General features: G+C 39.1%; 1 protein-coding gene across 5 annotated transcripts; it reads right to left on the reverse strand.

The window, feature by feature from the left end:
- Window positions 1–27: 27 nt before the first annotated feature.
- Window positions 28–24,563, reverse strand: Havcr1 (hepatitis A virus cellular receptor 1). 5 transcript variants are annotated; one of them, XM_040273010.2, is made up of 9 exons: window positions 24,485–24,560; window positions 23,628–23,682; window positions 21,232–21,570; window positions 17,778–17,861; window positions 14,289–14,390; window positions 10,638–10,693; window positions 7,742–7,847; window positions 5,897–5,933; window positions 28–3,427 (listed from the first exon to the last, which is right to left on the reverse strand). In XM_040273010.2, exons 1-9 carry the CDS (start codon window positions 24,488–24,490, stop codon window positions 3,313–3,315), a joined length of 900 nt encoding a protein of 299 aa, XP_040128944.2. In that variant the 5' UTR covers window positions 24,491–24,560; the 3' UTR covers window positions 28–3,312. The 5 variants fall into 5 exon arrangements, with proteins under 5 accessions (XP_040128944.2, XP_077907696.1, XP_077907701.1 ...); XM_078051570.1 differs by having other exon boundaries at window positions 7,742–7,850; XM_078051575.1 differs by having other exon boundaries at window positions 7,742–7,850; window positions 24,405–24,558.
- Between the last annotated feature and the right edge of the window lie 1,079 nt (window positions 24,564–25,642).

A 25,642-nucleotide genomic window follows, 5' to 3' on the forward strand; every position in this document is an offset into this window, starting at 1 on the left:
GATGAGTCTGAGAAAATGACAAGCCAGTTTTCAAAAAGAGCAAACAAATCTTATTTATTAACGAATGCACATAAAACCACGAGGAGTCCCCCACTTTCATGTGCTCACAGAATCACCCCATCTTTACAGCTATAAGTGAATGAATGGTTATGCTATTTCTTAAAGATGTGCAAATGTTCCTAAGTTTGAATACACAGTCTTAATCATAGCCACATCCTCTTCCTTCAGGACAGATTATAGGTAATGGAACCTCATTTGTATCTTGAAGGATAAAAACAAAATTCAAGATGATCTATAAGGTTGATATATTTCCAGAAAAAAAGTCATAATAATGAAATTTCTCCCCTTTCTTCTTTGTTACCATCCTCCATCCCAGTTATTGACAATTTTTTCTGTAGTATAAGGTAATAATTAAACTATTCAACATTAACTTTTTCAAAAAGAAACATTGTTTTTTAAAGAGATATCACAGAGCAAGAGATTTATGGATGTAATATATTATAATTACCAAGCATGCATGCTAGCCCTGCTATTACTACAAAATCTTCTAGGAGAAAATTATGCATTCTTTAGTGTTTTTGCCTTTTCAAAGATTCCCCCCTCACCCTTTTTGCTACTGGGGATTGAACATAAGGGCAGTTAACCCACTGAGCCATATTCCCAATCCTTTTTTATATTTTATTAGAAACAGGGTCTCACTGAGTTGCTTAAGTCCTCGATAAATTGCTGAGGCTAGCTTTGAACTCAAGGTCCTCCTGCCTCAGCCTCCCAAGATGCTGAGATTACAGGCATGTGCCACCACACCCAGCTTCAAAGATTTCTTACAAGTAACATTACATTAGAATTACCACTAAATACCAAGTTAGGTATGGAGAAGATTATACCTAATAGGTGAAAAAGCTGAGCATAAAGAACAAGTTATCCTAATGTCATCTAGTGTCACTGATAAAAAGATTAGAAATCAAGTCTTATTCTTAATCCTGTGTACTGATGGGCTTCCACTCACTTCCCATGTAATTTTGTTTCACACAATTCTACTAGATACTGAGCTTGTGTGTTGAAACAAGTTTTGGAAATGCAAGATTAAACAGTTCACTGGATTCCCAGATCTTTTAGCGTGGATAATAAATCTCCAGGAACAATGTGGAGACTAGAGCAGACATCATAAACTCAAAGCCCTACAGAAAACAGGCAAGAATCAAAAGTGAGTGAGCCAGAGAGCAGCACCCTGAGGGTAGAGCCCCAGCTAAGGGACCCCTGGACCACTTAAGCATGCAGCCCAGACTGGAGGCCCTGGGTTCCATCCCCACCATGTGCAAACAAAACAAAATAAACAAAACCAAAAGAGTATTGTCTACTTGACAAGCATTCCCAATGATACTACAAATCTAGATTCTGATTTCAAAGCCACAAATTAATGCATGTTACTTCAGATTCAAGAAAAAGAATCTGAGACAAGAAAGAAAACACTCTAGTTGGAACATAATACATTTTTAGACTTTACCAGGCTGGCTCCATCTGGCAAACCCAGAATAGAATGTATAAAGATCTCATTTGCCCACAGAACCCTCACTCAGAAGACCTCGTGATTTCCTAGAACTCTGCAGAACAGTGTGAAAATGTGGTCTTTGACAGCACACTCCCAGACCACTATGGCATGAGTAGCTCTGAACCCCAGCCATGATTTCAGGGTTCACTCAAATTGAAATTGAAATTAATACCCAACCCTATTAAGTGTTTATGTGGAAATTTTTTTTCTGACAATACCACCCTTGCACATTTATATTTCTAAATAATCACATGAGTGACTGAAGACTGAAGATTCCTTACAATACACCTCTCTTTAACTCTTGGCAAAACCAAAGTGTCTTGGAATTACCAAAACAAGAAAGAAAAAGAAAAAAAAAAGGTCTTATAATTAATTAGAGAGGAAAAAGACCCTTCAACTTTCAGCTTTCTGAAATAACTTTAAATATGAAAGTGGTCTGGAAATTTAGAAATATAGAATTTTAGAAGACATTAATGATAATTTTAAGATTATTAGACTTGCAATAGAGAAGGTAGACAGTCCTTTTTCCTACTACCTCATTTTCCCCCTTCATTTCTGACTCTCCTCATTCTGAAAATTAGTTCAGAGAGCCTGTTGGTTGTCTACAAAAATGCCTAGCATCAGCTGGGAGCCGTGGCACAGGCCTATAATCCCAGTGACTGAGGAGGCTGAGGCAGGAGGATCACAAGTTCAAGGCCAGCCCCAACAACTTAGACAGGTCCTGAACAATTCAGCAAGACCATGTCTCAAAGTAAAAAAATAAAATAAAAATAGCTAGGGGTGTGGCTCAGTGACAAAACACCCCAGGGTTCAATCTGAATACCAGAAATAAATGAAAGAAGGAAAGAAGGAAGGAAGGAAGGAAGGAAGGAAGGGAGGGAGGGAGGGAGGGAGGGAGGAAGGAAGGAAGGAAGGAAGGAAGGAAGGAAGGAAGGAAGGAAGGGAGGAAGGAAGGAAACAAATAAGAGAGGGAGGCAGGGAGGGAAAAAATTTGCCTAGCACCATGGCACAAGTGCAAGTAGAAGTAGCATAAATGTATGGAACCCCAAGGTAAATGGTTTTCTTCCCCTGGAGTCTACTTGGTCCACACTTCCTACTGCAGGTCTTCGTGGCTAAAATATCCATCCTGATCCACAGATCAGTCCATTCATTCATCACATTTTCAGAGCCAGGAGAAAATATGTATTCCTAAGGTAGTGAAATTACACCCATTTCTATGTCCCCATGGGGAAAATAAAAACCTGCAGTCCCTCATGAATTGAATTTAGGAAACATAAGAAAGGTAACATTTGGAGTTACAATATAACAATAAGAGGTAATCATGAAAGGCTTCCAAAGGAAGTCTTAAGTTGAATTTTTTTTTTTTGATTCTTAAAAACTGTTCCTCTTTTTTTTTTTTTTTCCTGACAGTTTTGGACAAATTTCCCTTCCTGTATCACTAATCAATTTTTTAACGGATACAAGAATGATGGGGGGGGGTCTAAAGAAAATACAGAATTCTAAATTGTTCATGGGTGAAAGAATGTTCTACAATGCCTGGAAAAACTGAGCTAGTTTTAGTATAAAAATTAGAATGCTGTTAATGAGTTTGTACAGAGCTTTGAGCTAGAGAGTCACTCTATCTGATGTGGCTGACATGTTGGAATGCCAGGTGAAATGATGGAGAAAAGTGATCCTGGAGTTTAAAAGGAGGCAGATATGGTGATATCCAGTCACTACCTTCAGCAGTCATGGACTTAAAACCCCAAGAGTGTCCCTGGGTCTTATTCCATGACATAAAGATTATCCTCAATGATGTACACGTTGTCTTCTGCTCGGGCTCGCGCATTTGCTTCACTTTGCAGGACTCCAATTTGAGGACCAGTCAATGAAGCCATGCTGCAAAAAGCATTGAAGAATAACATGAGTAAAGAAAAAGAAGATCACTTCTAAGGAAGGAGCAGCACTTGTATTTATGATCCAGCGAGATTGGATATTTGAGAATCTAAGAGCCCCATTCACAAAAACTATAAAATGAATTGTACCTTCTGGAAATGAGAAAGTGCTGCCCTGAAGATTAAGTTACAGGAGAGTGTATATAAACAACCTAAGAACTATTTAAAAAAATATATACTGGTGTCCTTCAGGGTATCATATAATAGAATACAAAAATGGGAAAGGTAAAAAGACAGATATCTGACACGGAACTGAGTTACTAAATAAAGATGCATAATTTTTTTAATGTGGCTAAGAACTGGTTGACTGGTGTGTTTGTAACTGTGGATTGTGACCTTCTGTAAAAGGCTATTTAACTGCTTAGTGATCTATACCCTGGAGATATAGAAAACTCTTGGATGTAATGGAATAGTACTGTTTTACTAATGTGTACCAGATCATGGTGTCAGAAAACCTTACTGTGATTGATGATCAAATTTCAAAATCAGGGGTTGATTGCTTTTATCATGCCTATGCTCATACACACCAAGTGCACAAAAGGGCAGACAATGGAGACGAGGGCTGTAATTTTTTGGAGAGAACTGCTGGTGTTCCGTGTGCCTGCCTTTCACATGAGTGCCAGGAGGTGCTTTAGTATGACTACTTAGAGAGACTACTCTATACCTCCTGTTATGTGGGGTACCCACAGTGGATGGATGTTTGAGTCTCATAGGAATCAAGGAGGTACAAACCAGGGAAGAAACAGATTTAATACCCGTTAGGGGTTTGATGTGGCTGGCATTTTGTAATCCGTATACAGTGACAGTTTCTACTACTGAAAATGTGGAACCTGAGTCTTCATTCATCCCCAGATGAAGAACAAGCCCCCACTGGTATATTTAAAGCAACATGAGAAGGTGTGGGGGATAGCTCAGTGGTAGAGGGCTCACCTAGCATGTGCAAGACCCTGGGTTTCATCCCCAACACTGCAAAAAAATTAAATTTATTTTTAAAAAATAAGATGAAACCTCTCTATGGTCCTTAAAATGGCTTAGTTACAGATCTATGAAAACAGTTTAGGTGTCAATAAGCTCAAATGAGTCAGTGTGATAGAAACACCAAAAAGAAAATGTCATGAGAAATCTCACATTGAAATGTGTACTTTTTTATATTTTACATTTAAATAATGTTTTTTCTTTATGATTTAATGCAAAAAGTGAACCTCTTTAAAAAAGATAACTGTAGAATATTCTTCATAATAGAAAACAAATAGCTAAAAGGATACAATGTTCCATGACTTTTCACCAATAAGAAGCATTTCCTTTTCCTTTTTTGAAGAGGTTGGTGAAAACTATTTATGAGCCTGGGTCCCTGAGATTGAGTCCTTTATGTACTGTGCAGTGTGACCTTGGATATCCCTCCATATTTCTGAACCTGTTTTTCTAATCTGTAAAATGAGGCTAATAATACTGACTACCTCATAGGTTTATGGCGGTGAAGGGCATGACTGAAATAATAAAAGCCAGCCTGTCCTGGGCAATCGCAATGTGCTGGACCCTGTCCAAGGCACGGTCTAGGGATTGCCATGTCATTAACTCAGACACGGGTGAGTCTGCGTAAGCCTCCGATGAAGGAGAACTAGGAATAATGGAGGGCAGCCCAAGAGGCATGGATACTGAGTCAAAGAATGTCCTTGCTCAGAGCCATGCTGAAGGGAATGAAGCAGGCTAGTTGGCTTCACTGGGGGCAGGGGACTGCCCGCCACAGATGCACTAGAGGGGATCTAAGCTTTAACTGGGCAGCAGGGAGGACAGACAAAAAGAGCTTCACAAATAGAGTAAACTCCAGTGCCTTCAGGGGTAAAGGAGTGGAGCAGGCTGCATGTGGGGGGAGCTGTGGTCAGAGCCTTTGCCCATCCTGCCCCTTCAGCCAGGAATTATCCTCCTCCAAATCATCTGCTCCCTTGGGCTCAATCAAAAGTTCATCTCCCTGCTCTGTTATCCTTGGTGTTTGTCTGCAGGCATGAAAGGGGCTTTGTTTATTTTTTATTGTTCTCTGTTTTGTTCATCAACTTGTAATATAATAGGTGCTCAATCAATGCTCAATAAAAGAAAAGGTTGAATAAAGTGTAAGAGTGAATCAACACAACTCCTTCAATATTCAGCTCTGTCAAGCAATTCATTTCTTTTCACCTAAGAGCGTAGGATTGAGGTGCCCCTTCTGCACAGGTTCTGCCACAACTGTACGGAAATACAGAAAGCCAAAAATGTCACTGCAAGGTATGGGTAACGCCAGAGATGCTCACTAAACTAGAATTTCAGGATCCAAGTTGTTGAATGGGTAGTTTAGGAGAAGAGTGGAGAGGAATTTCTCTTTATTTTTCACTCCAGTAAGGATATCAAAAGATATCTACCCCAAACCTTTCAAGCTTACCTTAGTGGCTGCATCTTCTTTCTGAAGAAGAAATACTCTAAATAGGGGAGGAAGATGGGTTGAACACATTAGTAAAAGAGTCCATGATATCTTCTTGCAATCAAGTCTATTGTTTTGTTGTGACTTGAGCCCTTCCCCCATGACTTCAGCGATTCCTTCCTGTGTCCCCACTCGAGTCTACAGGACCCAGGCACACTCTTTATTGCTCAGTGTCTCTTTTTCAGTAACGTCTGGGATGTTCACCCACATATCCTGACTTGTTATAATGGAATTACCAAATTATCTTTCATTTTAAAAAATGAGCCAGGCATGATGGTGTACACCTGGCTCAGGAGACTGAGTCAGAGGGACCACAAGTTCCAGGCCAGCGTCAGAAACTTAATGAGGTCCTCAACAACTTAGCAAGACCCTCTATCAAAATAAAAAAATGAAAAAGGCTGGGGATGTGGCTCAGTGCTTAAGCACCTCTGGGTTCAGTCCTCAGTACCAAAAAAAATTTTTTTCTTTTAATTTAAAAAACTGAAAAAGCCCGTGACTTTTTAAATAAGCTACTAGAAAACAGGCATAAACCAGGTTTGTCCTAGGCTACCTAGGACATAAGATTCCATCCGGGAGGTCAACTCTTATCAGAGACTTTTATCAAATTTTATACTCCCCAGTAATTCATTTCCTTAAGAGAGATTAAGTAATTGTTTTTGTTAAAGAGGAGAATATATTTAAGGTATTTTACCTAATTTCCAAATAATCATTTTGACTAACCAAGTTCTAAATTATCAGGTAGAAATTTCCTTAAATTTAACAAGTATAATCAGTTTTCAGTTTTCTTCCCAGGCCCATGGAGTAGATTGGTAATGAGTTCATGGATAATGTTGTACAAAATAGATGACTGAGATTCTTTCATGAGGGGCAGGTTACACTGAGAGAAACACAGCAGACATACACACACACAAACACACACACACACCTCACAAAAGAGGCATGAAGCCCTGGATGACTGCTTCTTGAAGATCTTTGTTCTAATCCTAATCTGCAAATAGTTCCCCCTCTATGCATCATGTACTAAGTAAGTATTCTGGTGTCATCAACAATATCATCCCACGGGGTCAAAAAAACAGATCTTGAAGGGAGGAGAGAGGACACTGTGTGTGTTACAATGGCCTGTCACCTCCAAATCTCAAACCTATGCAGCACATTCTTATTTCTGTATTTTTTTTCTTTCTTTCTTTCTTCTTTTTTTGGTACTGGGGATTTAACCCAGGGATGATTAACCACTTAGCAACATCCCAAGCCCTTTTTATTTACTTATTTTATTTTGAGATGGGGTCTCACTAAGTTGCGTCGGGCCTTGCTAGGTTGCTGAGGCTGGCCTCAAATTTTCAATCCTTCTGTTTCAGCCTCCCCAGCCATTGGGATTACAGGCGTACACCACCACACCTGGCAACTCTTATTTCTTAGTATTTAATTTCTTTTATGGAGAACTGATATTGAATTTTTCTCTTCAGGGAACCAATAATTTAAAAACAAAGAACAAAGTTAAGAAACAATGATATGAAGCAAAACTTCCACTAAAATGTAAGCTCCATGAGATTTACAGAGATTTGTGGCAAAAAAAAAAAAGATCTTTTCTAAGTAAATAGTAACAGCCATGGACTTACCATATGCCAGAAATCATTCCCAGCACAACCGTGAGGAAGAGGCACTACCACATGTGTTTTACAGATGAGCATTTGGGGACTCAGGGAAGTCATGTGATTCCAATCACATGCCCCATGGAGTCACTTAAGTGCAGATAGTGTCTGCAGAACCCTTGCTCTAGTCATTAGGAACAACCTGGAAATGACTTACTTTTGATAATTATGACAATCAAAACAGCAAGTAACACCAAGGTGGAAATTGTGATTCCGACGTAGAGTCCGCCATTGGTCATCCCTGGGCTCTGTGCTGGGAAGACCTGCTAAGGAAACAGCAGCAGACTGAAAGAGTCTCCCTGAGAATGATGAATAGAAGGCAGTTGTTTGCATATGTTACCACCCACCATCCATTGGCACCAGAAACTACTTCTAGAAATTGAGAACAAGACCAAAGAATCTCAGTGAAATTCTGTGATGACCTGAAATTCAAAATGTGCTTTAGGACAACAGAAACCTTTGTCAACATTCAAACTGTTTGCTTAAAGCAGGTTTGTGTATAATGTATGCAAATTATGTATGTTTCAAAAGTCAATAGGCTATATCCATAAATGCATGGTCCTATGATATAAGAAAGAAAATGAACAGTTTTGTTCATATATAAGTTGACTTGATCTGATGTTATACGATGTGCTTGATTTTTTAATTTGATCTTTTACTGTAGTCTGTATTTTTTTAAATGTAATTCAAGATTCTATGTTATGATAAAGACTTGGAAACTAGCCCTGCTCACAAACATGATCCTGAGTAACACTTTAGTAATCAGGTGGAATCGGGTAGGAATTGTAGAATTGTGTTTAAATCTCCTAGTGCAGATCTTAAGGGGATGTTAATCCTGAAAGAACCCTGAAACATGCCAGGTATCATATTAGGCATGATAGTTTATCTCTAATTCCAAGGAGAGTCCATTGGATAGTGAAAGTGAAGGATCAGAGAAACAGATCAAGTGTTTTCCCGTGTAAGAGGTTAACCTCTGAAGTAGAATCCCTACTATTCTACTTAGTTTCTGTGGACAAGTTATTTAGTCTCTCTGAACCTCTTTTTGCATATTTAATAGAGTTTATAGTAAGTTCACAGCTGTTACTATTTACTTATAAAAGATCTTTTTTGTCATAAATCTCTGTGTAAGTCTCATGGAGCTTACATTTTAGTGGAATTTTTTGCTTTTTGCATATTTAATAGGGTTCTTGGGTAAGGTGCTTTTAGGTATTTCTTGGTGAACCCTATAAAGAATATAGAGGAAAGTAACTGGGTCATCATGGCTTAGAAAATATATGGGAGGGAAAGAATATGCTGTTATGAGGAGGAAAAGGGATAGGCAGTTGGAGAATGGAGGTCAAGGAAGCAGGCTTTGCTTTCATTACGTTTTTTGATTATATGACATAAATATTGCATGTTTGTTTTAGAATACTCAGCTAAGCATAAAAAAGAAAACTAAACTCAACCAATATCTAATATCGAGAAACAAGTACTATTACCAGTTTGCTTTATGGATTCTTTTCAAGTTTTGTCTCTCCAGGGTCTTTTCTGAACAGGAACAATTACTAAATTACATATATAATTACATATATATAAAAGTTATCTTACACAGCACAGGCACTGATCAGTCTGATGAATATAGATAGAATCTGTATGTTTTGGCTAGATACCTATATCTTGACATGTTTATTCAAAGCACAAAAAATTCACATTTTTGCTTCTGTTGATCTTGAACATCTTGAACATGCTTCTAAATTGCTTCTACTTGCTGCTATGTATACCCGTTCTGCAATAACTAAGGTCACTCGTCATTCAGTGTTTTATTTTTTAACATAGCTGTAAGTCTGATCATTTAGCAACACAACAAAAATTCATATAATGGTAGTTCTGATATCTCTCCAATACCTACAGATTCTATCTACCTTCATCAGACCAATCAGGGCCTGTGTGGTATAATTTCTAAAATATCACTCCTATGTAGTCTTTTTTTTTTTTTTTTTTTTGGCAGGGCATACTGGGGATTGAACTCAGGGACACTCAACCACTGAGCCACATCCCCAGATCTATTTTGTATTTTATTTAGAGACAGGGTCTCACTGAGTTTTAGCACCTCGCTTTTTGCTGAGGCTGGCTTTGAACTTGCAATCCTCCTGCCTCGGCCTTCCAAGCTGCTGTGTAGTCTTATTGTCACTAAGGTATACAGCATGAGATCATTTGGTCCCACAATAAACAATTCCATCCTGCCAGAGCTTTTTGAAGTTCTCTTTCAATGACTATGTGTGTCCTTTCTCACAATTCACTATCAGAAGGACTGTTCTCTGCCCTCAGACTCTTTTATTTGTTGCCTCTGAACTACTTGCACATACTAAAACAAAGGCTGCTTCAGGAGGCAAAAGAAAAGACCTGATTGATAAGTTTGTCTAACTTCTTTGGAAAGATTAAAAAAAAAAACTGATAAGTATCATGAGACTAGGGCTCCTCTGATTTTTCTTGTGTTCACTGCAGAAAAAGTATGAGAATACCCTACAGAATCAAAATTAAGACCTTGATACCTTAAATGAATCATCATATGAGAAGGGATATGTGCAGAAAAAAATTCACAGGGGCCTAAGAATTTTCACATAGAATGGACCCTGTGTGGGAAAAGGACATTAGTGGGTCTGTCCTTGGGCAGGACTCTTGCTTACTTTGTGTTTCTGTTTGGGAGGGCCTCTGCTCCATTCCATTCCAAATAAAACCCTTCATGGTATGTTAACATGCTTTCTTTGAATTAGTTCATTGCTTTTTGTCCTAATTTTTGACCACAGCTAAGTTTGAGTGGTGTGTGTATGTGTGCATGCATGTGCGTTATTTAGTAAAATATCACCAAACAAACTGACACACCTCAATGAACTATTCAATTTAAAGCATCATATTTAAGATTCCAATTCTTTTCTTCCTTCTCTCCAACTTTTTTTAAGGAGAGAAAAATCAACCTATGGCTACTCTTACAGAACTATTCTTTAGCTGCAACTTTGCTTCCAGGAAGACAGACAAGTGAGCCTGACTAATAAAACAGGGAGGAATATGCTTACAGTCTCATTGTTTTGCCAAAGGCCATCTGAAGACTGTGTCATGGTGCTGTTCCCATCTGTTTAACAAGAAGGAAAAATTAATTAGAATTACAAAAATATTGGATTTTCAATGAAGAAACTATATATATTCGCACTGCCTTCTGGCAATGAATGGAAAGTTGAATAATTATACCACCAAATGTTGCTGGCCTCCCAAGAGTACCGCCAAGCTATTAACATTTTAAAACCTTATCCTATGAGGTCATGGTTCCTCAACTTTCTATCAAGGGCTCTTCGACAATGGAATCCTCTTTTAAAATTTTTGTTGTTTTTGTTGTAGATGGACACAATACCTTTATTTTATTTTTATTTATGTTGTGCTGAGGATCAAACCCAGTGCCCCACACATGCAAGGCAAACACTCTACCACTGAACCATAACCCCAGCCCTGGACTCCTTTTTTTATGGGGAGAAATATATGAACACAAAGTTTTACAATTTCGTAGGAATCAGAAAAGTTCATTCATGTAACCAGACTAGAGCACACTTGAAGATAATCAATATTTGCATGCTGCTAAGAAACTGCAGATGAGCACCCAGAGGCCACCTGTGCACCTTAGGCTAGAACAGCCCTATTCAGAATGCACTTTAGAGGCTGGGGTTGTAGCTCAGTGGTAGTGTGCTTGCCTCACACGTATGAAGTACTAGGTTAGCCCCAGCACCACATAAAAACAAATAAATGAAATAAAGGTATTGTGTTCATCTACAACTAAAAAAATATATCATGATGTGTAAAATAAGATGCGTGCAATTCTCAAGTTATATGCCAATGTATTTAGATGTTGGTCCAGAAGCACATTAGAAAATATTTGCTATTATCAGCCGCAAGACCAATGCACAATCTACTATTTAAGGGATGGGATTTTGTATGATAAGATATATTGACTCTGATGTTTTGAACATTCAAATTTTCCAAGTGTTTTTGGAACATTTAGTTTATAAGAGAATAAATCATTTTGTCCTTTGTTGGCATCTATAGGTCAAATACAGAAGTGTTTCTCCTGAGTATCTACCATATACTAAGCACTTCACATCCTAACCAGCTCTTTAGTCCTATTCTATGAGTGCTGTAACAGATGGACTGGTGAAACATGCTTCCTGCTTTAGCAAATGACATGAGCCTCTGCTTAGTGAGCACCCCACATGTTGCACTCTCACCAAAGGCAAACACTGAGGTCTATGCATTTCCCTAAGAATATACCGCCCCAGCAGGAATAAAATCAGATGAATCCTTCCCCTCCACCAAATATTTACATTACTATGTTTACACAGAATCAAAGGCAATATCTAGTTTAGACAGATCTAGAGTCTAGGCTCTGTGACTTATTATCACCTTCAGAATAGACCTGGGTGAAGTAGTAAAAATATCATGAACTTGAATTAGATAAAAGTGTTTATTCAATGCTTACAATGTTCATTAGCAATGTGACCTTGATAATCAGAGCCCTTTGCAAACACACATAGGCACATATACATGTATGCGTATGCATGTGTGTGTAAATCTATATATAAATGCCCGTGTGTGTATATGTACACAAATATACAGATGTTTCTATCCAGCATCCATTTAAACTATAAGCTATCAAAAGTATATATTTAATTTGGTATAATTAAATTAGATGATGCATGTAAAGTACTTAACACTATGTTGGAAAATATCTGTTTTATCATCATCATCATCACCATTGTTGTAGGACAATGGAGCAAAGAGTGGAGGTGAGACCATGCAATGCCCCCACATCCTTTGCTGTTGTCATCCAGTGAGGAATGGCTGTGGGCATGCAGCTAGTAACTGGTGGCTGAACTGGGAACTGTATATCTTCAAAGCAGAACTATAAGTCTCCCTATTCTGGTTTGAAACAATTCAATGAGATAATGCATAAGCTTCCTGGCACACATCTTTTGAAGGTGGGTGGCTGGCCATATGACAACCTAAATCCCTTCCAGACTTAACATTCTTTGCTTCTGTTGAGGTTTAATCGGCTGAGAGTTGACATGGACACAGTGAGGACTTGGCAGTCACACAAATCCTGGGGACACAGCTGTTCAGGTGTCTGTTTCATTCTGGAAGACTCTACCTTGACCAGGTTTTGGTGACATGATATTTTAGAGAATGATTCCCCATTCCTACCTTTATTTTCCCCACATACTCAAAGATGGGGTGCAGCTGCTCCCACTGCTGTTACCTTGTGTTTCTATCTATTTTCATTTTGTTTTTGTGCCTGGAAATAGTTTCCACTAAGGACTCCACTTTCCAAACCAAATGTCACCATTATCTAATCCCTACTGAATGTGTCCCTGTGTGAATTTCACGGCAGGTCCGTTTTAAATTAACCAGTTTCCAGGAATACTTGGCAAAAGGGAGGCCATAAGGGGGTGAGGGCCCACAGATTGCAACCACTGAGTAGAGTGAGTCACACACACACACATGGAGTCCTGCAAAGCTTGACCTTGTTTGGTTACAGCACAGGTACAAGGACACCTAAGCCAGCTCTGAATCACAAAGAGGTTCTGTATGCCATGTGCTCCAAAGCACTGTGGGTAACAAAGAGCATTAGCTGAGAAAGATGACAGGCTTCTGTGTCACCTTTCCTCATCAAGAAAAGACAGATGGACTCCATATTTCTAGAGAGTGGAGATTTTATGGGGCCTGACCAGGGCTCTGGGCAATTAGGTAGAATGTTCAGAGAGAGAAGCAGGATCTCAGCATGACATACATCCTTGGGTGCTGTTTTGGTCCATTTGGGCTGCCATAACAAAATGCCCCAGACACGTTAGTTGACAAAAGAAATAAACAGGTCACAGTTTTAAAGGCCAGGAAGTGCAGGATGAAGTTCATCACTTCCTCAGAGACAGTGTCTTTAGTGAGTCCCCAAATGAAGAAAGGGCAAATTAGCACCCTCAGGCTTCTTGATAAAGGAACCAATCTCATTCATGAGGGCACAGCCCTAGTCACCTCCCAGATGTCCCACCTCTAAATGCTATTGCAGTGAGGATTAGATATCCATATTTAAATTTGTGGGGGGACATAAACATGTAGACCACAGCACCACCTCTGAATGCCCATGTAAATACAAGATTGCCAAGGTAGCTAGGATCCCCCAGGTTGTACTTAGGAGGAAACTTGGAGGAAACAACATGGATGGACATTTTGGTGTAGACACCAGGGTGCTTGGATTTAATTGTTTTTAAGGCCCTGACCCAAGAGATCAAGCCCAGTAATGAGATTGGAGTCAAGCCCAGTAATGAGATTGGATGATTTGACTTAGGAAAATTGAGTCATATGTATGTAGATATTTCCAAATCATACGTGTTGCCTGTACTGGTCTTATGGATTCAGGATGTCCCAAGTAATAGTAGTAGCTGCCATTGTATCTATCACTTAACCCCTGTGTAACCATGTCCCAGGCCTTTCATCTCATTTAATCTTCCTAAGGATTCTATAAGATCAGTAGCATTACATCCATTCACATGTAAGAAAACAGATTCAGAGAGAGTGGCCCTCCTCAGCCCTCAAGTCAGAACTGTCTTACTCCAGAGTGAGTGCTCTCCCTGTCAATGGTTATCAAGATTCGGATACTCCTAGGGGTTCAGGGGAGAGAATGTACTTACCTGTTGGGCAATAGTAGAGTGGTAAGCTGGCAGAGGATGTCCTTGTTTCCTGCAGGGTCTTAGTCTGGGTCTCTGCAGCCTGAGTTGTAGTAGGTAAAGTAGCTACTAGAACAAAAACAACAGAAGAACCATGTTCCATTGTGGAGGGAAATATGCACCCCGAACAAAAGTAAAAAACAAAACAAAACTGGAATTATAAATTACCACCAAATTCCCACAGTTCCCTCACCTAGCTTTCCTCAGGAAAAATGGCTCCCACCTACTCACTTCCAGCCATTCTAACTCCTCTTAGAGATTTACTCAAAGATGGCCTTCAGGCTTTGTACTGCTATCTAGTCACTTTATTATAATGACAAGAACATGACCCAGAGCCAGGGCTGTAGCTCAGTAGTAGATTGCTTGCCTAGCACATGTGAGCCACTGGGTTTGATCCTCAGCACCACATAAAAATAAACAAATAAAGGTATTGTGTCCACCTACAACTAAAAATAAGACAAAAACTATTTAAAAAATCATCTAAATAAAATTCTAGATAGTTTTAACAAGAGACAGAATTATTTCCCTTTCTATTCTTCTAGTCATTTATACTTCCTTTAAATAAAGAGTCTACAACAGCACATCTTACACAGGATACCCAGTTAAGTTTCATTTTATTAATATGAGTGACATTTCACTTTCAGGGAACAGGGCCTGGGAATTTCCACTAACTTGCCCAAGTCTCTTCACTATGATGTCACTCTGGATTTCTTGACCCTATTTAAGTACCAGATTGTCCACACATTTTTCTGGACAGATGCACATATTGACTAACAGGTACAAAATTTAATTTACTGAAGTCTCTTCAAGATGACAAGGTTGCAAAATATCTTGGCCTAGCTAATGATTTGCAACCCTAAAAGCAGAGTTTCAGATAGACCCTGATCCCCTCTCCTTCTGCACTTGCATTCTAACCATTCCTTTGTTAAGAGTGATTTCCCGTGTTATCTGACTCATCTTCCATTTCTCGTCAGAACTTTATTGAACCCAAGGTGTTGTGAATGCTATGCAAGCATCTATCATTCATGTCTCACCAGAAAGCTGATACTAGGAACTCTCTAAATCAAAGCTATTTCCTTTTCCTTTTCTGAAATCTTTCCTTTCTTCCCTATTAAACAGCTCACCTGATATGCAGGCTTGGTCACCTAGCTCTTTATAAGACGTTTATGTGACTCCCTTAGAACACCACAGAATCTTGGAGCCAATTAGTGGTAGTGGCTGACCAAGAATTCCTGACCCTGGGCTTTCCTACCTGCTGCTCAGTGGTCTTCTGCATTGACTTCCCCAATGCAGTCTTGAAAATTTTATGTTTCAACATTCCCTTTCTCGTGTTCTGACCTGTTTTCTTGTTTGTTTCTAATGCCCAAACCTCTAAGAGCATTTGGCTCTTTAGGGACTAACTTAACCAGAACAGCACAAGAGAATCAGATGGCCATTCTTAACCCAATTTAATTCTGTGCAAGAAATCTCCTGAGTTTAATTTTTTCCTCCAAGTTTGGGTCTTTGTGGCAGTTTTCATTTCTCTTACAACCTTATTTTCAGTTCTTCCATGAATATTTTAGGCAACTAGCTTATGCATCAAGAGACACAGATGTAAAACAAAGTCTCCCTGCGTAAGATTAGCTAGGGTGCTCACCTCCCTCCTGGACTGTGAAGATCAACATTGAACCCAAACTCTTTAGGAAACTATCAGGATAAGATTAAGACTCTACTAATACCACACCCCAGGAGGTTCATGGAGCTTAAATGAAGCCAGTAACTTTTCCATGTTTTCCAAACCAAGTCCACAAATCTACCCACCTTAGCAAGCACAAACTATGTATTTCAAAGTTAAATCAATATTGAGAAAGTCCAAGAGATTCTCCAGTGTGTTCAGTTGCCTGCAAAAAACCTACTTTTCTTACAAATTTTTATGGCTCAGAAATGCCAGTTATAACCTAACGTCTTCTCTTCCAAACTCAGCTCATAGCCCAATCCTTCAGATCCCTCTTGGTTAGATACGTAGTTTAATGGGAGTCCAGGGAAATCAAGATGTTCCATCAGATTGCTCTCACTAAGAGGCTGTGACACTTAGGTTACTCCTCAGAATCCAGAGTCACCTTAAGGGGTCAAAGTGCTTCAGGGGGCTTTGAGAATCTCTTCTAAAGGTTATCTTTTTAATCCTGGAAATAGAAGACTTGAGCTTAAATGTGTCTGTGGGACACGTTTCCCTCTCCTGTAAATCATTTTCTACTTTGTATTCAATCTAAACTTATCTGTGTTGAATTTGAAGTATGGACAATGTGACATGAATTGAGAGCATGAACAGGTATATTTGACATCCCTGAAGTCCTTAAATATAATTCTCACTTATTAAATAAGTAGCACTTTTGTGATTTCCACGCTATATCAATAAATTAAAGGGTCCTTGAAGCAAAGCAGTGTAAGATACTGACTGCCCCCCAAAAGACAAGGTAGCTTTATAAAGCCATTATCATTTACAATGTCAAAACAAGAAAACTCACTCAAACATAAAGCTCAGTGTTCCTGATAGAAGGTACCATCCAGCTGTTAAAAGCACCCCAAATTCAAATGAAACAGAGATGGAGCCCTAACTCAACTACTTTCTATCTTTATGATTTTCAATCATGAACATTTTTTAGGGGGGGAGAGGGGATACTGGGAATTGAACTTAGGGGTGAGCCACATCTCCAGCCTTATTTTGTATTTTATTTAGAGATAGGGTCTCATTGAGTTTCTTAGCGCCTTGCTTTTGCTGAGGCTGACCTTGAACTCTGGATCCTCCTGCCTCAGTCTCCAGAGCCACCCGTATTACAGACCTGCACCACCACACTCCACTCAACCAAAAACTTTTTGATTCTGTGTCTCAGCTCCCATAACTATAAGACAGGGTTGAATCACACCTATAATAGAGATAACCTTCCTGAGAAATGAATGACAGAACATTGCAAAGCATGCAGCACAGGGCCTGGCAAACAGGAAACAGAAAACATCAACTTGGTTGAAATATTATTCTCAACTGCAGGGCCCAACTTCAGAATGGACGAAATGAGTTCTGAATCCAAAGAGTGTAACTCTTGGCCTCTGTAATTCCCCATGTTTTCATCGTAAATGGATACCCAGCTGAACCAGATCCACACCATCGACATTGGGTAGGTTGGATCAGTGCTCCAAATAATTTTTTGGCTAATAACGAATCATTTTAGAATTTTATAAAAAGCAATGACTTCCCTCACTCTTCAAATGCTTACACATACCCAACATAAATGCTTATACATACCCAACATTCAGGTAACCTGAGAAGAGGGTAGGATCACAGACCAAAGGAAGCCCAGGTTGGGAGCCCAGTTAAGAACCCTCACCCTGGATTGTACTTCTGTCTTGACACAATGCAGAGTATGGCCTGTAGCCTCTCATTAGAATGTCTAGGGTTCCAAACCTCATCTGTTTTACCTGGTTTGTGGTTCTGTGTGTGTGCTGGCGTTGAAGAAGCAGAGGTATAGACCCTAGGTGTCATAGGAACACTTGTGTCTCTGGCTGGAGTTAGAAATCAACATGAAAACAATGATTAATCAAACAGTAGGAAAGCAAGCACCCCATTCAAAAACTGTCCCCTTGCACACAAATGGGAGATAGTCTCTAAGCAGAATTCTCTGTCCTGAGTGCTTGTTCTTTGCCATAAGCCAAAAGGAAGCAGCAGCATTGAAAAGACTGGGGAGGTAAGGACAGATATTTCACATTTACAATGAAGCAATTTTTAAAAGACCAGTCATGCATATCATTCATTATGCATCCTTATAAATGACTCTGTGAGACAGGGAAGGTGTCTAGAGCCTGTACCTGTTGGGACACACGACTAAACCAGTCAGGGACACTCCAGGGGGAACATGGGCTGACATAAAATAATCACATAGAGATAGAGAAACACCTTTTCCTTTGGGTTCTGTGATGGCTCCTCTGACCCAGCTCCCACAAAGGAGGCAAGGCAGGCAAGAAAGAGAGCGAGGAGCACGTGCTGAACCCTTTATTGGGGAGAAGCCATTCAAATGAGGGGTCAGGGTTAAGGCTAGCTTCGTGATGCCTTGCTATCAGCAGATTGACTGACATCTAGGAAGGCCACGTCCATCTCATGTGCTGTGTGGAGATCATAGGCAGAGCAACAGAAAGATGCTTACATTCCTTATCCAAAGAGAGGGGCAACGTTGGCTCAGTCCATCCCATGCACTCAGTGCTCATAATTCACACACAGCCAGCCTATGGCTGGCTTGCCACATCTACATTCTCATCGCTCAAGTCTAAGGGTCACTCGGTGCCTATGTGGCAGCTCCTGGTATGTACATTCCTTGCCCTCTTGGTGATAAGTGACTTAAACAGTAGTTCTCAAGCCCACTGTGTTTATCAAATAGTGGTCCATTCTGTCCATCCTGAGCGTAGATGCCCAAAGGGCTTACATCTTAACTCAGGGCTAAATCACACTCATCTGCTATGCTAAAACACCTGCCACGACTTGTAGAAAGGAATTTTATATCTGGTTACAAGGTGAACCAGACTTTCTAAGGTTGCTTCCCATCTAACAGATACAGGTTGAGTATCCTTTATCCAAATTGTTTGAGACGTATTTCAGAATTTAGATTTTTTTTAATTTCAGAATATGTGCATATACACAATTAGATATTTTAGGAATGAGACACAAATTTACATATAAAACCATTTATGTTTCATATAAATTTTATACATATTGCCTGAAGGTAAGTTTCCATAATGCTTTCATTAATGCTGTGCATAAAACAAAGTTTCATACTGCAGAATTTTCCACTTGTAGGTAGTACCATGACTATGTTAAAACTTTCAGATTTTAGCATTTTGGATTAGGGATACTCAACCCATTATTTAGAAATTGAAGTCAGCAAACTTTTCCTATAAGGGACCACATAGTAAATGTTTTAGGTTTGGGAACCTAAAATATATGGTTTCAGTAGCAACTACTCAACCCTATCAATTTGCAAGCCACTACTGACAATGTATAAATGAATGTGTGTGGCTGTTCCAATGAAACTTTATTTATAAAAACAGTTGGTGGGCCAATTATATAATCCGGTTTGGCCCTGGAGCTATAGTTTGCTGATTTAACCTAAAGCAGAGCTGTAGGCTTGAACACCATCCACTTTCCATCCCTTCACAATTTAAAATCTAATCTCCAAAGAAAAAAAAAAAGAATACATGCAAAAAGTGGATCAAAGGATGGGGAGGAGAAACTCTAATCAACTCATGAACTTTTCTTGCTTAGGGTATATTCCTCAGTAAGAAACTGGGAAACTACAAGGGTAGAAAGAGCTGGTGAGAAGCCCTTGGAGAGTTAAAGAGGAAGCTTAGAATTTTAAAAGCACAAAAACACTTAAGCAAAGAATTGGATATTATAGATTGTCACTTTGGCTCAGTTATGGACTCATGTTCTGACTGAACCAAACATTATTGTAAACACCTACCTATTAAGAATTTCTAAACACTATAAAAGCCTCCTGCTAATTTTATTCTATGCTGTTTTTTTTTTTTAAATTCAGCCAGGCCAATAATTTCACAACCTCAAGAAGGTCGCAATGATAACCCTATTATTTCTTCTCCGCAAGCTGCCTCTCCACATCTTCCTACAGCACACTGTATCACCAGCTTCTTTTGGCTTCCTTAAATTGCCTCCCAGGCATAGTTTCTCCAGAGTCAGCTATTTATTCCAATAGAATTGACCACATCTTGCTTGCCTCTATAAGACAAACAAACCAAGTTCCAAAGCTGAGGGATTGCAAAATAAAGTTCCCCTTAATTTAAAACAAAGGCAGGGCAGGGAGGGCTTTGAGGCTGTAGATCAGTGGCAGAGCGCTTGCCTAGCATGTGCAGGGACCTGGGTTCAATCTCAAATGCCTCAATAAATAAAATAAAATGAGAGCAAGAGAGACAGTTTACTGAGGCCACAGGTATTAGATTGGAGTGTCAAAATAAGACCTTAGTAGAAGGAGATTCATTAGGAAACAACACCAGAAACCAGGAAATCCTCAAGAATCTACTCCTTTCATCAAACAGTGAGAAAAGCAGAAAAATATAATGTTCCCAGAGTTTTGGATTTCATGAACTTCTTATGAGCAACTGGTTAATAGGCACTGGGTGGCAAAAGCTCTCATATAAGGTCATTTTAATTTTTAAAGGGGGGTTTTGTGATATGATATGATATCCAAGGTAGGGCAAGGAAAGTGTTAGAATTATATGCCTAAACAATATTTATATGTGTGTATATACATATGTTTCCCATACATATAAATGTCATATATAAATAATTTATATTTAAAGTATTATAGCAATTTATATATAGCTGTTTATATATAAATTATATAAATAATTTTATATTTATAAAAATTTATATATATGTAAATGTTCAATAAGATTCAGTTGACAGCTGTTAAAACCAGATGTTTTATGTCTATACAGCAGTACCTTACATTACTCATTTTTGAGCTTTGAAATCCTTGGTGATTTTAAAATGTGAAGAGTGAACATTTTAACATTCTTCTAAGACAATATTTCAGGGGAACAAAGGGACAGTTTTTAAAGTTGAATAGATTCAGCTTGATGAAACTATTCATTATGTTTCACTATGGAAGAATAATGCGAGCAAGCATGTCTGAAGGAGGCTTTAGGGGGTTGTCTGCTCATTCTAGCCTTTGGCCTTGAATCAAGGTTGGTCGGGGGACTTCATCTACGCAAATAAGTTATTCTGTTTCTCAAGAGCAAGTATTTGTCAGCAAACAGGATTATATGAACCTTCTATTTCCCTATTAAAGGAAAACAGAAATTATTACCAAACAAAAAACTCAAGTTAACTTCCAGGAAAAGATCAAAGGAAACAAAACAAGCTTACCTGGTTTAATCTCCAAGGATAAGGTGAGTTTCATATCATTAAACCACCCGCTATGCTCAATTCGACAACAATACAGGCCACTATCAGTCTTAGCTGCATTCTCTATGGTCAAAGACACATTCCCTTGCAAAAGGTTCCCCTCCAGCTTATAACGCCTGTGTTTCTGGAAGGTGACTTTAGATCCATCAGTCCAGATGAGTTCATTTGAGCATTTAGATGTAGGACATGCCCCTCGGCCCCAGCACATGGATGTGACTCCACTGGCCACTGAGTAGCTACAGGGAATAATGACCGGATGACCCACCACTCCACTCACTTGAGTATAAGAAACCACAGCATCTGAAACACAGGGAGCAGAAACTGAGAATGAGGCCTTGATATTTTCCTGAAATATTTTTTTCACTTTTTGATTTATTTATTCTCATGTTTCTTTTTACAGTTTGTTTTGTAGGCATGGCTTTATAGATTGATTTTGAAATTTTGATACTATAAACAGTTTTTAGCATATTCTTCAAATAAATGTTTTGTTTAATGCATATATTTGTAGACAATACAATTTATTTGCACTGGATGATTTTCATGCTCTTCCTCATTATTACCATTGTAAGTAACGTGACAAAATCTTTCTATTAAACTTTTACTGAATTTAAGTTCCCTGGAGGCATAAATTTCTAAGAGAGAAATGACCAGGATAAAGGGAAGGAATATTTTCATCTTTTGGTGAAGATGGCCAAATTGCTTTCAAAAGGTTTTAACCAAATGATACTCAAGTATTGCATGTATGTATTTTACCCTGTGTTCACCAGGCACCTGCATATTATTGATTTTTAAATAGGCAATGTAAACTTGTGGCTTTTAAAAATGAAAATAACACAAAAGATATTGACACCTAGAGAAAAGTCTCCTTCCCACTCTAGTGCCTCAGTTCTTTCTTCCAAGAAAGTTCTTGTATCCATTGAAATACATTTTAAAAAAAAAGAATTAATTCTATTGCACTTAAATTTCAATATTTTAATTTTCATGGCTTTTGAAAACTGTTATTGCAGATGAAATTACCTCCTCACTACTCCACTTCTCCTACACAAAAGCAGGACTGATGTTTATTTGAAACATTGTTGGCTTGAGGGCTGAACTCTAATAGACTCTTCAGAAATTGATTTTTGGAAAAGGGGTTTACAATATTTCCAGGTGCTGCTGAGTTTTACATGAGTGTTAGGATCAATCCAAAAGGCTTTTAAGCAGGGATCTTGTCATCAGTTGATGACAGCCCAGCAACTAAGCAAGGCTTACTAATACAAGGCAGCCACAGAATTGGAAAATATTTAAATGAGAACTAATTTGAGATTTACTAACTAACATGCAGGACCAGGCTGTGAGTAGGAAATTTTCTGAGAGAAAAAAAAATGATCATTATTATATAAAATAAGAATATATTCTCACTGAATTTTTTTTAGTTGTTGATGAACCTTTAGTTTTTTATGTATTCATATGCCATGCTGAGAATAAAACCCAGTGTCTCACACATACTAGGCAAGCAGTCTACCACTGAGCTACAACCCAGCCCTGAAACTCTCTTGATTTTGCCTAATGATTTTTAAAAATATAGCACATGATGTCATAATTAGCTTATAGAAGTATATAATTTTAAAAAAGAACTTTCTCCCATAATCCCACCCTCCAGGATTAGTCTTTAAAATTTGGGAAATGTTTATTCAAAACGTTCGCCCTGTGTACAGAAAGCTTTGAATGAAAATATTTTATTTGTGTTTTTTTTTAATTTGTTTATGGTATGGGGAATAGAACTTGCAGTGCTTTCCCACTGAGCTATATCCTCAGTCTTCTTTATGTTTTTATTTTGAGACAGGAGCTAGCCATGTTGCTGAGGATCTCCCTAAATTGCTGAAGCTGGCCTTGAATGTGTGATCCTCCTGCCTCTGTCTCCCAAATCAATGGGATTACAGGCATGAGCCACAGGCAAGTATTTATTTTTAAATGAAATAAGTGAACATTGTTTAAAAACTCCAAAAGTCAAAAAAGGAAGTAATGACAGGCTAACTCTCCCTTCTACCCCATCCCCACCTCCTCTGCCCAGCCCCCCACACACCCCAGGGTAATTACTATTTCTTACACACATTTGGCTATGCATATACATCTACTGACCCTCTTTTTGTTCAAGCACAAATGGCAGCATGTGAAATATGGTTCTGCATCTTGTCCTGCTCACTTAGCAATCGATTTTGTAATTGATAGCCGTTAAGCAATTTCTTTGGAGTAAGTTTTCATCCTGGTTCTGCTCATCAGATAACCCATAACCATCTAAGAAACTGCAAAGAACAACTATTTTCCTTCACCATACCAAGTACCCACCCAACCCCCCAGTCCACCTGCCCACTTACCTGTTAGAAGCAGTATGAGGCTTAACACAACAACTTCAGGGTGCATTATGATGTTCTGATGGAAAATGAGAAAACAGACTGGTTAACTGTGGCCCCCACCAGATAGGATCGGAACAGGTCTTACTCTCAGAATGCAACTTCTCCTTTTGCCCTCACTGTGAACCACGTGAGCCTCCTCTGCTGGAGATGAGAGAAGGCCACATGTAATGGCTTCAGGGCTCCCTCAGCTCCCAAGAGGGCTCTGCTCCTATTCCTAATGGATAGAGAAAGTTGTCCTCCAAAACAATCTCTTGTCTCCTAGTTCTTTCCCCCACATACAGCCTCAGTCTAACTCCTGATCCTGACACGGGACATGAGGCAGTAAAAAAAAGCAACACTGAAAGCAGAGATCAAGTGTGACTCAATGGCACAACTTGAGCAAAGACCAGCCTTCCAATGGCAGAAATGGCCTTGTCCTCTAGTGGACACAGGGCTGTTCTTAATCAGTGGTCACTAAAGGATGGTCCACTAGCACGATGAAATCAACGAAAATGTGAGGCACTGGGCCTCACCATTCCTAGAACCCGACATTATGACTCAGACTACATCTTACTAAGCCATCCAGAGAAAACTTCAAGAAGTACTGGGCTTGGATCTGAGCTGTGCCACTCTCAAATCTGGGTAAGCAAAGCTAACTGAACTCCACTTATAAAATAACACTAAAATTACTTACTCTGTCTCTCAGAAAGTAATGGGTAGATAAGCAAAACGACCTGTGGTAGAACTTTGAAAACTAACCTAAACGGTGCACCAATAACATTAGCTAAAGCTTTTGAGAATCTGCTGTGGAGCAGACCCTGTGCCAAGCACCCACGTACAAGCATTCAATCCTCACAAAGCCCCAAAGGCAGCTGCTTTTAACCCCATCTGTGGAGGAGGAAGCTCAGGCTTGGGGTGGTTGATGTGCTTGGATTTCAGATTTCTGGCTTCTGACTTTGACTCTTAATCATTAAACCACAGAAACACAAGCAAGCCTGCCTAGTACTTGATTAACTCCTCTTCCGGGCTAAAGCTTCAGTAACTTCCTTCCAGAGAGACAGGGGTGCTATACTTCCAGCCTCTTTGCAGCCCACAACTGGTTTCATGGAGACATGGAAGGGCTTGGCATACTGAGGCCCTGGGTTCCTCACTGCCCAAGAGTGGGAAGCGCTGACTTTGCAGTCTCTCCTTGGGAGAGATCTGAAGCCTGATGCTACAAACCAGTGGCCCAAAGACTCTATCTGTCCTGCAGGGTGTTTTCCATGATAGTGTTTAAAAGTTCATTTCTTCTATTCCTCTCATGCTCGCAACTCTAGATAGGGCAGAGGGGTGGGAGGGGAGGGGAGGGGGCAGGGGATTAGCAATGATGGTGGAATGTGAAGGACATCATTATCCAAAGTACATGTATGAAGACATAAGTTGGTGTGAACATACTTTATATATGAAAAATTGTGCTCTATATGTGTAAAAAGAGTTGTAATACATTCTGTCATGTATTTAAAAAATAAAATCAATTAAATATTTTAAAAAATAAAAATAAAAAAGCTGTTGGCAGCCAAGTATTAAAATAAATAAATAAAAGTTCATTTCTTCATTCAAAACTAATTAAGATTTCACATTCAGTGTCCATATTAGACTCAGTTTTTTTTTAACTTTTTTTTTTTTAAATAAATCAGATAGCCACATAAGAGCTATACTACTCTCTGCCCTTAGAGTCCTCTGGCTTGTCTCAGCCCCACATTGCAGGATGTCTCATGGGGCCTTCATGGACTATTGTTTGAAATTCTCTTCCAGAAAATGAAGGGATTGAATCATGATCTTTAGCCCCTTCCTGATTTCCAAAGGAAACGTCCAGACTCTTTAAATCAACTGAGCAACAAGATGAGTTCTACCAAGGCTTGAGCACATTTCTGAGGACTTGATATCCTTCTATTTTCCTTTTCTTATACACTGATTTAACAAAATGTAATGATATTCACTTTTCTGATCATCTTTCT

Source organism: Ictidomys tridecemlineatus, chromosome 1 (genome assembly GCF_052094955.1).
Source record: "Ictidomys tridecemlineatus isolate mIctTri1 chromosome 1, mIctTri1.hap1, whole genome shotgun sequence".
Classification (NCBI taxonomy): domain Eukaryota; kingdom Metazoa; phylum Chordata; class Mammalia; order Rodentia; family Sciuridae; genus Ictidomys; species Ictidomys tridecemlineatus.

What these genes read in the sequence shown, in the direction of transcription:
- Havcr1 (XM_078051570.1), bottom strand. An exon ending in ATCCTTGGAGATTAAACCAG is followed by an intron (nt 17,862 to 21,231) that starts GTAAGCTTGTTT and finishes TTCTAACTCCAG; the next exon opens with CCAGAGACACAAGTGTTCCT. An exon ending in CACACAGAACCACAAACCAG is followed by an intron (nt 14,391 to 17,777) that starts GTAAAACAGATG and finishes TTGTTCTAGTAG; the next exon opens with CTACTTTACCTACTACAACT.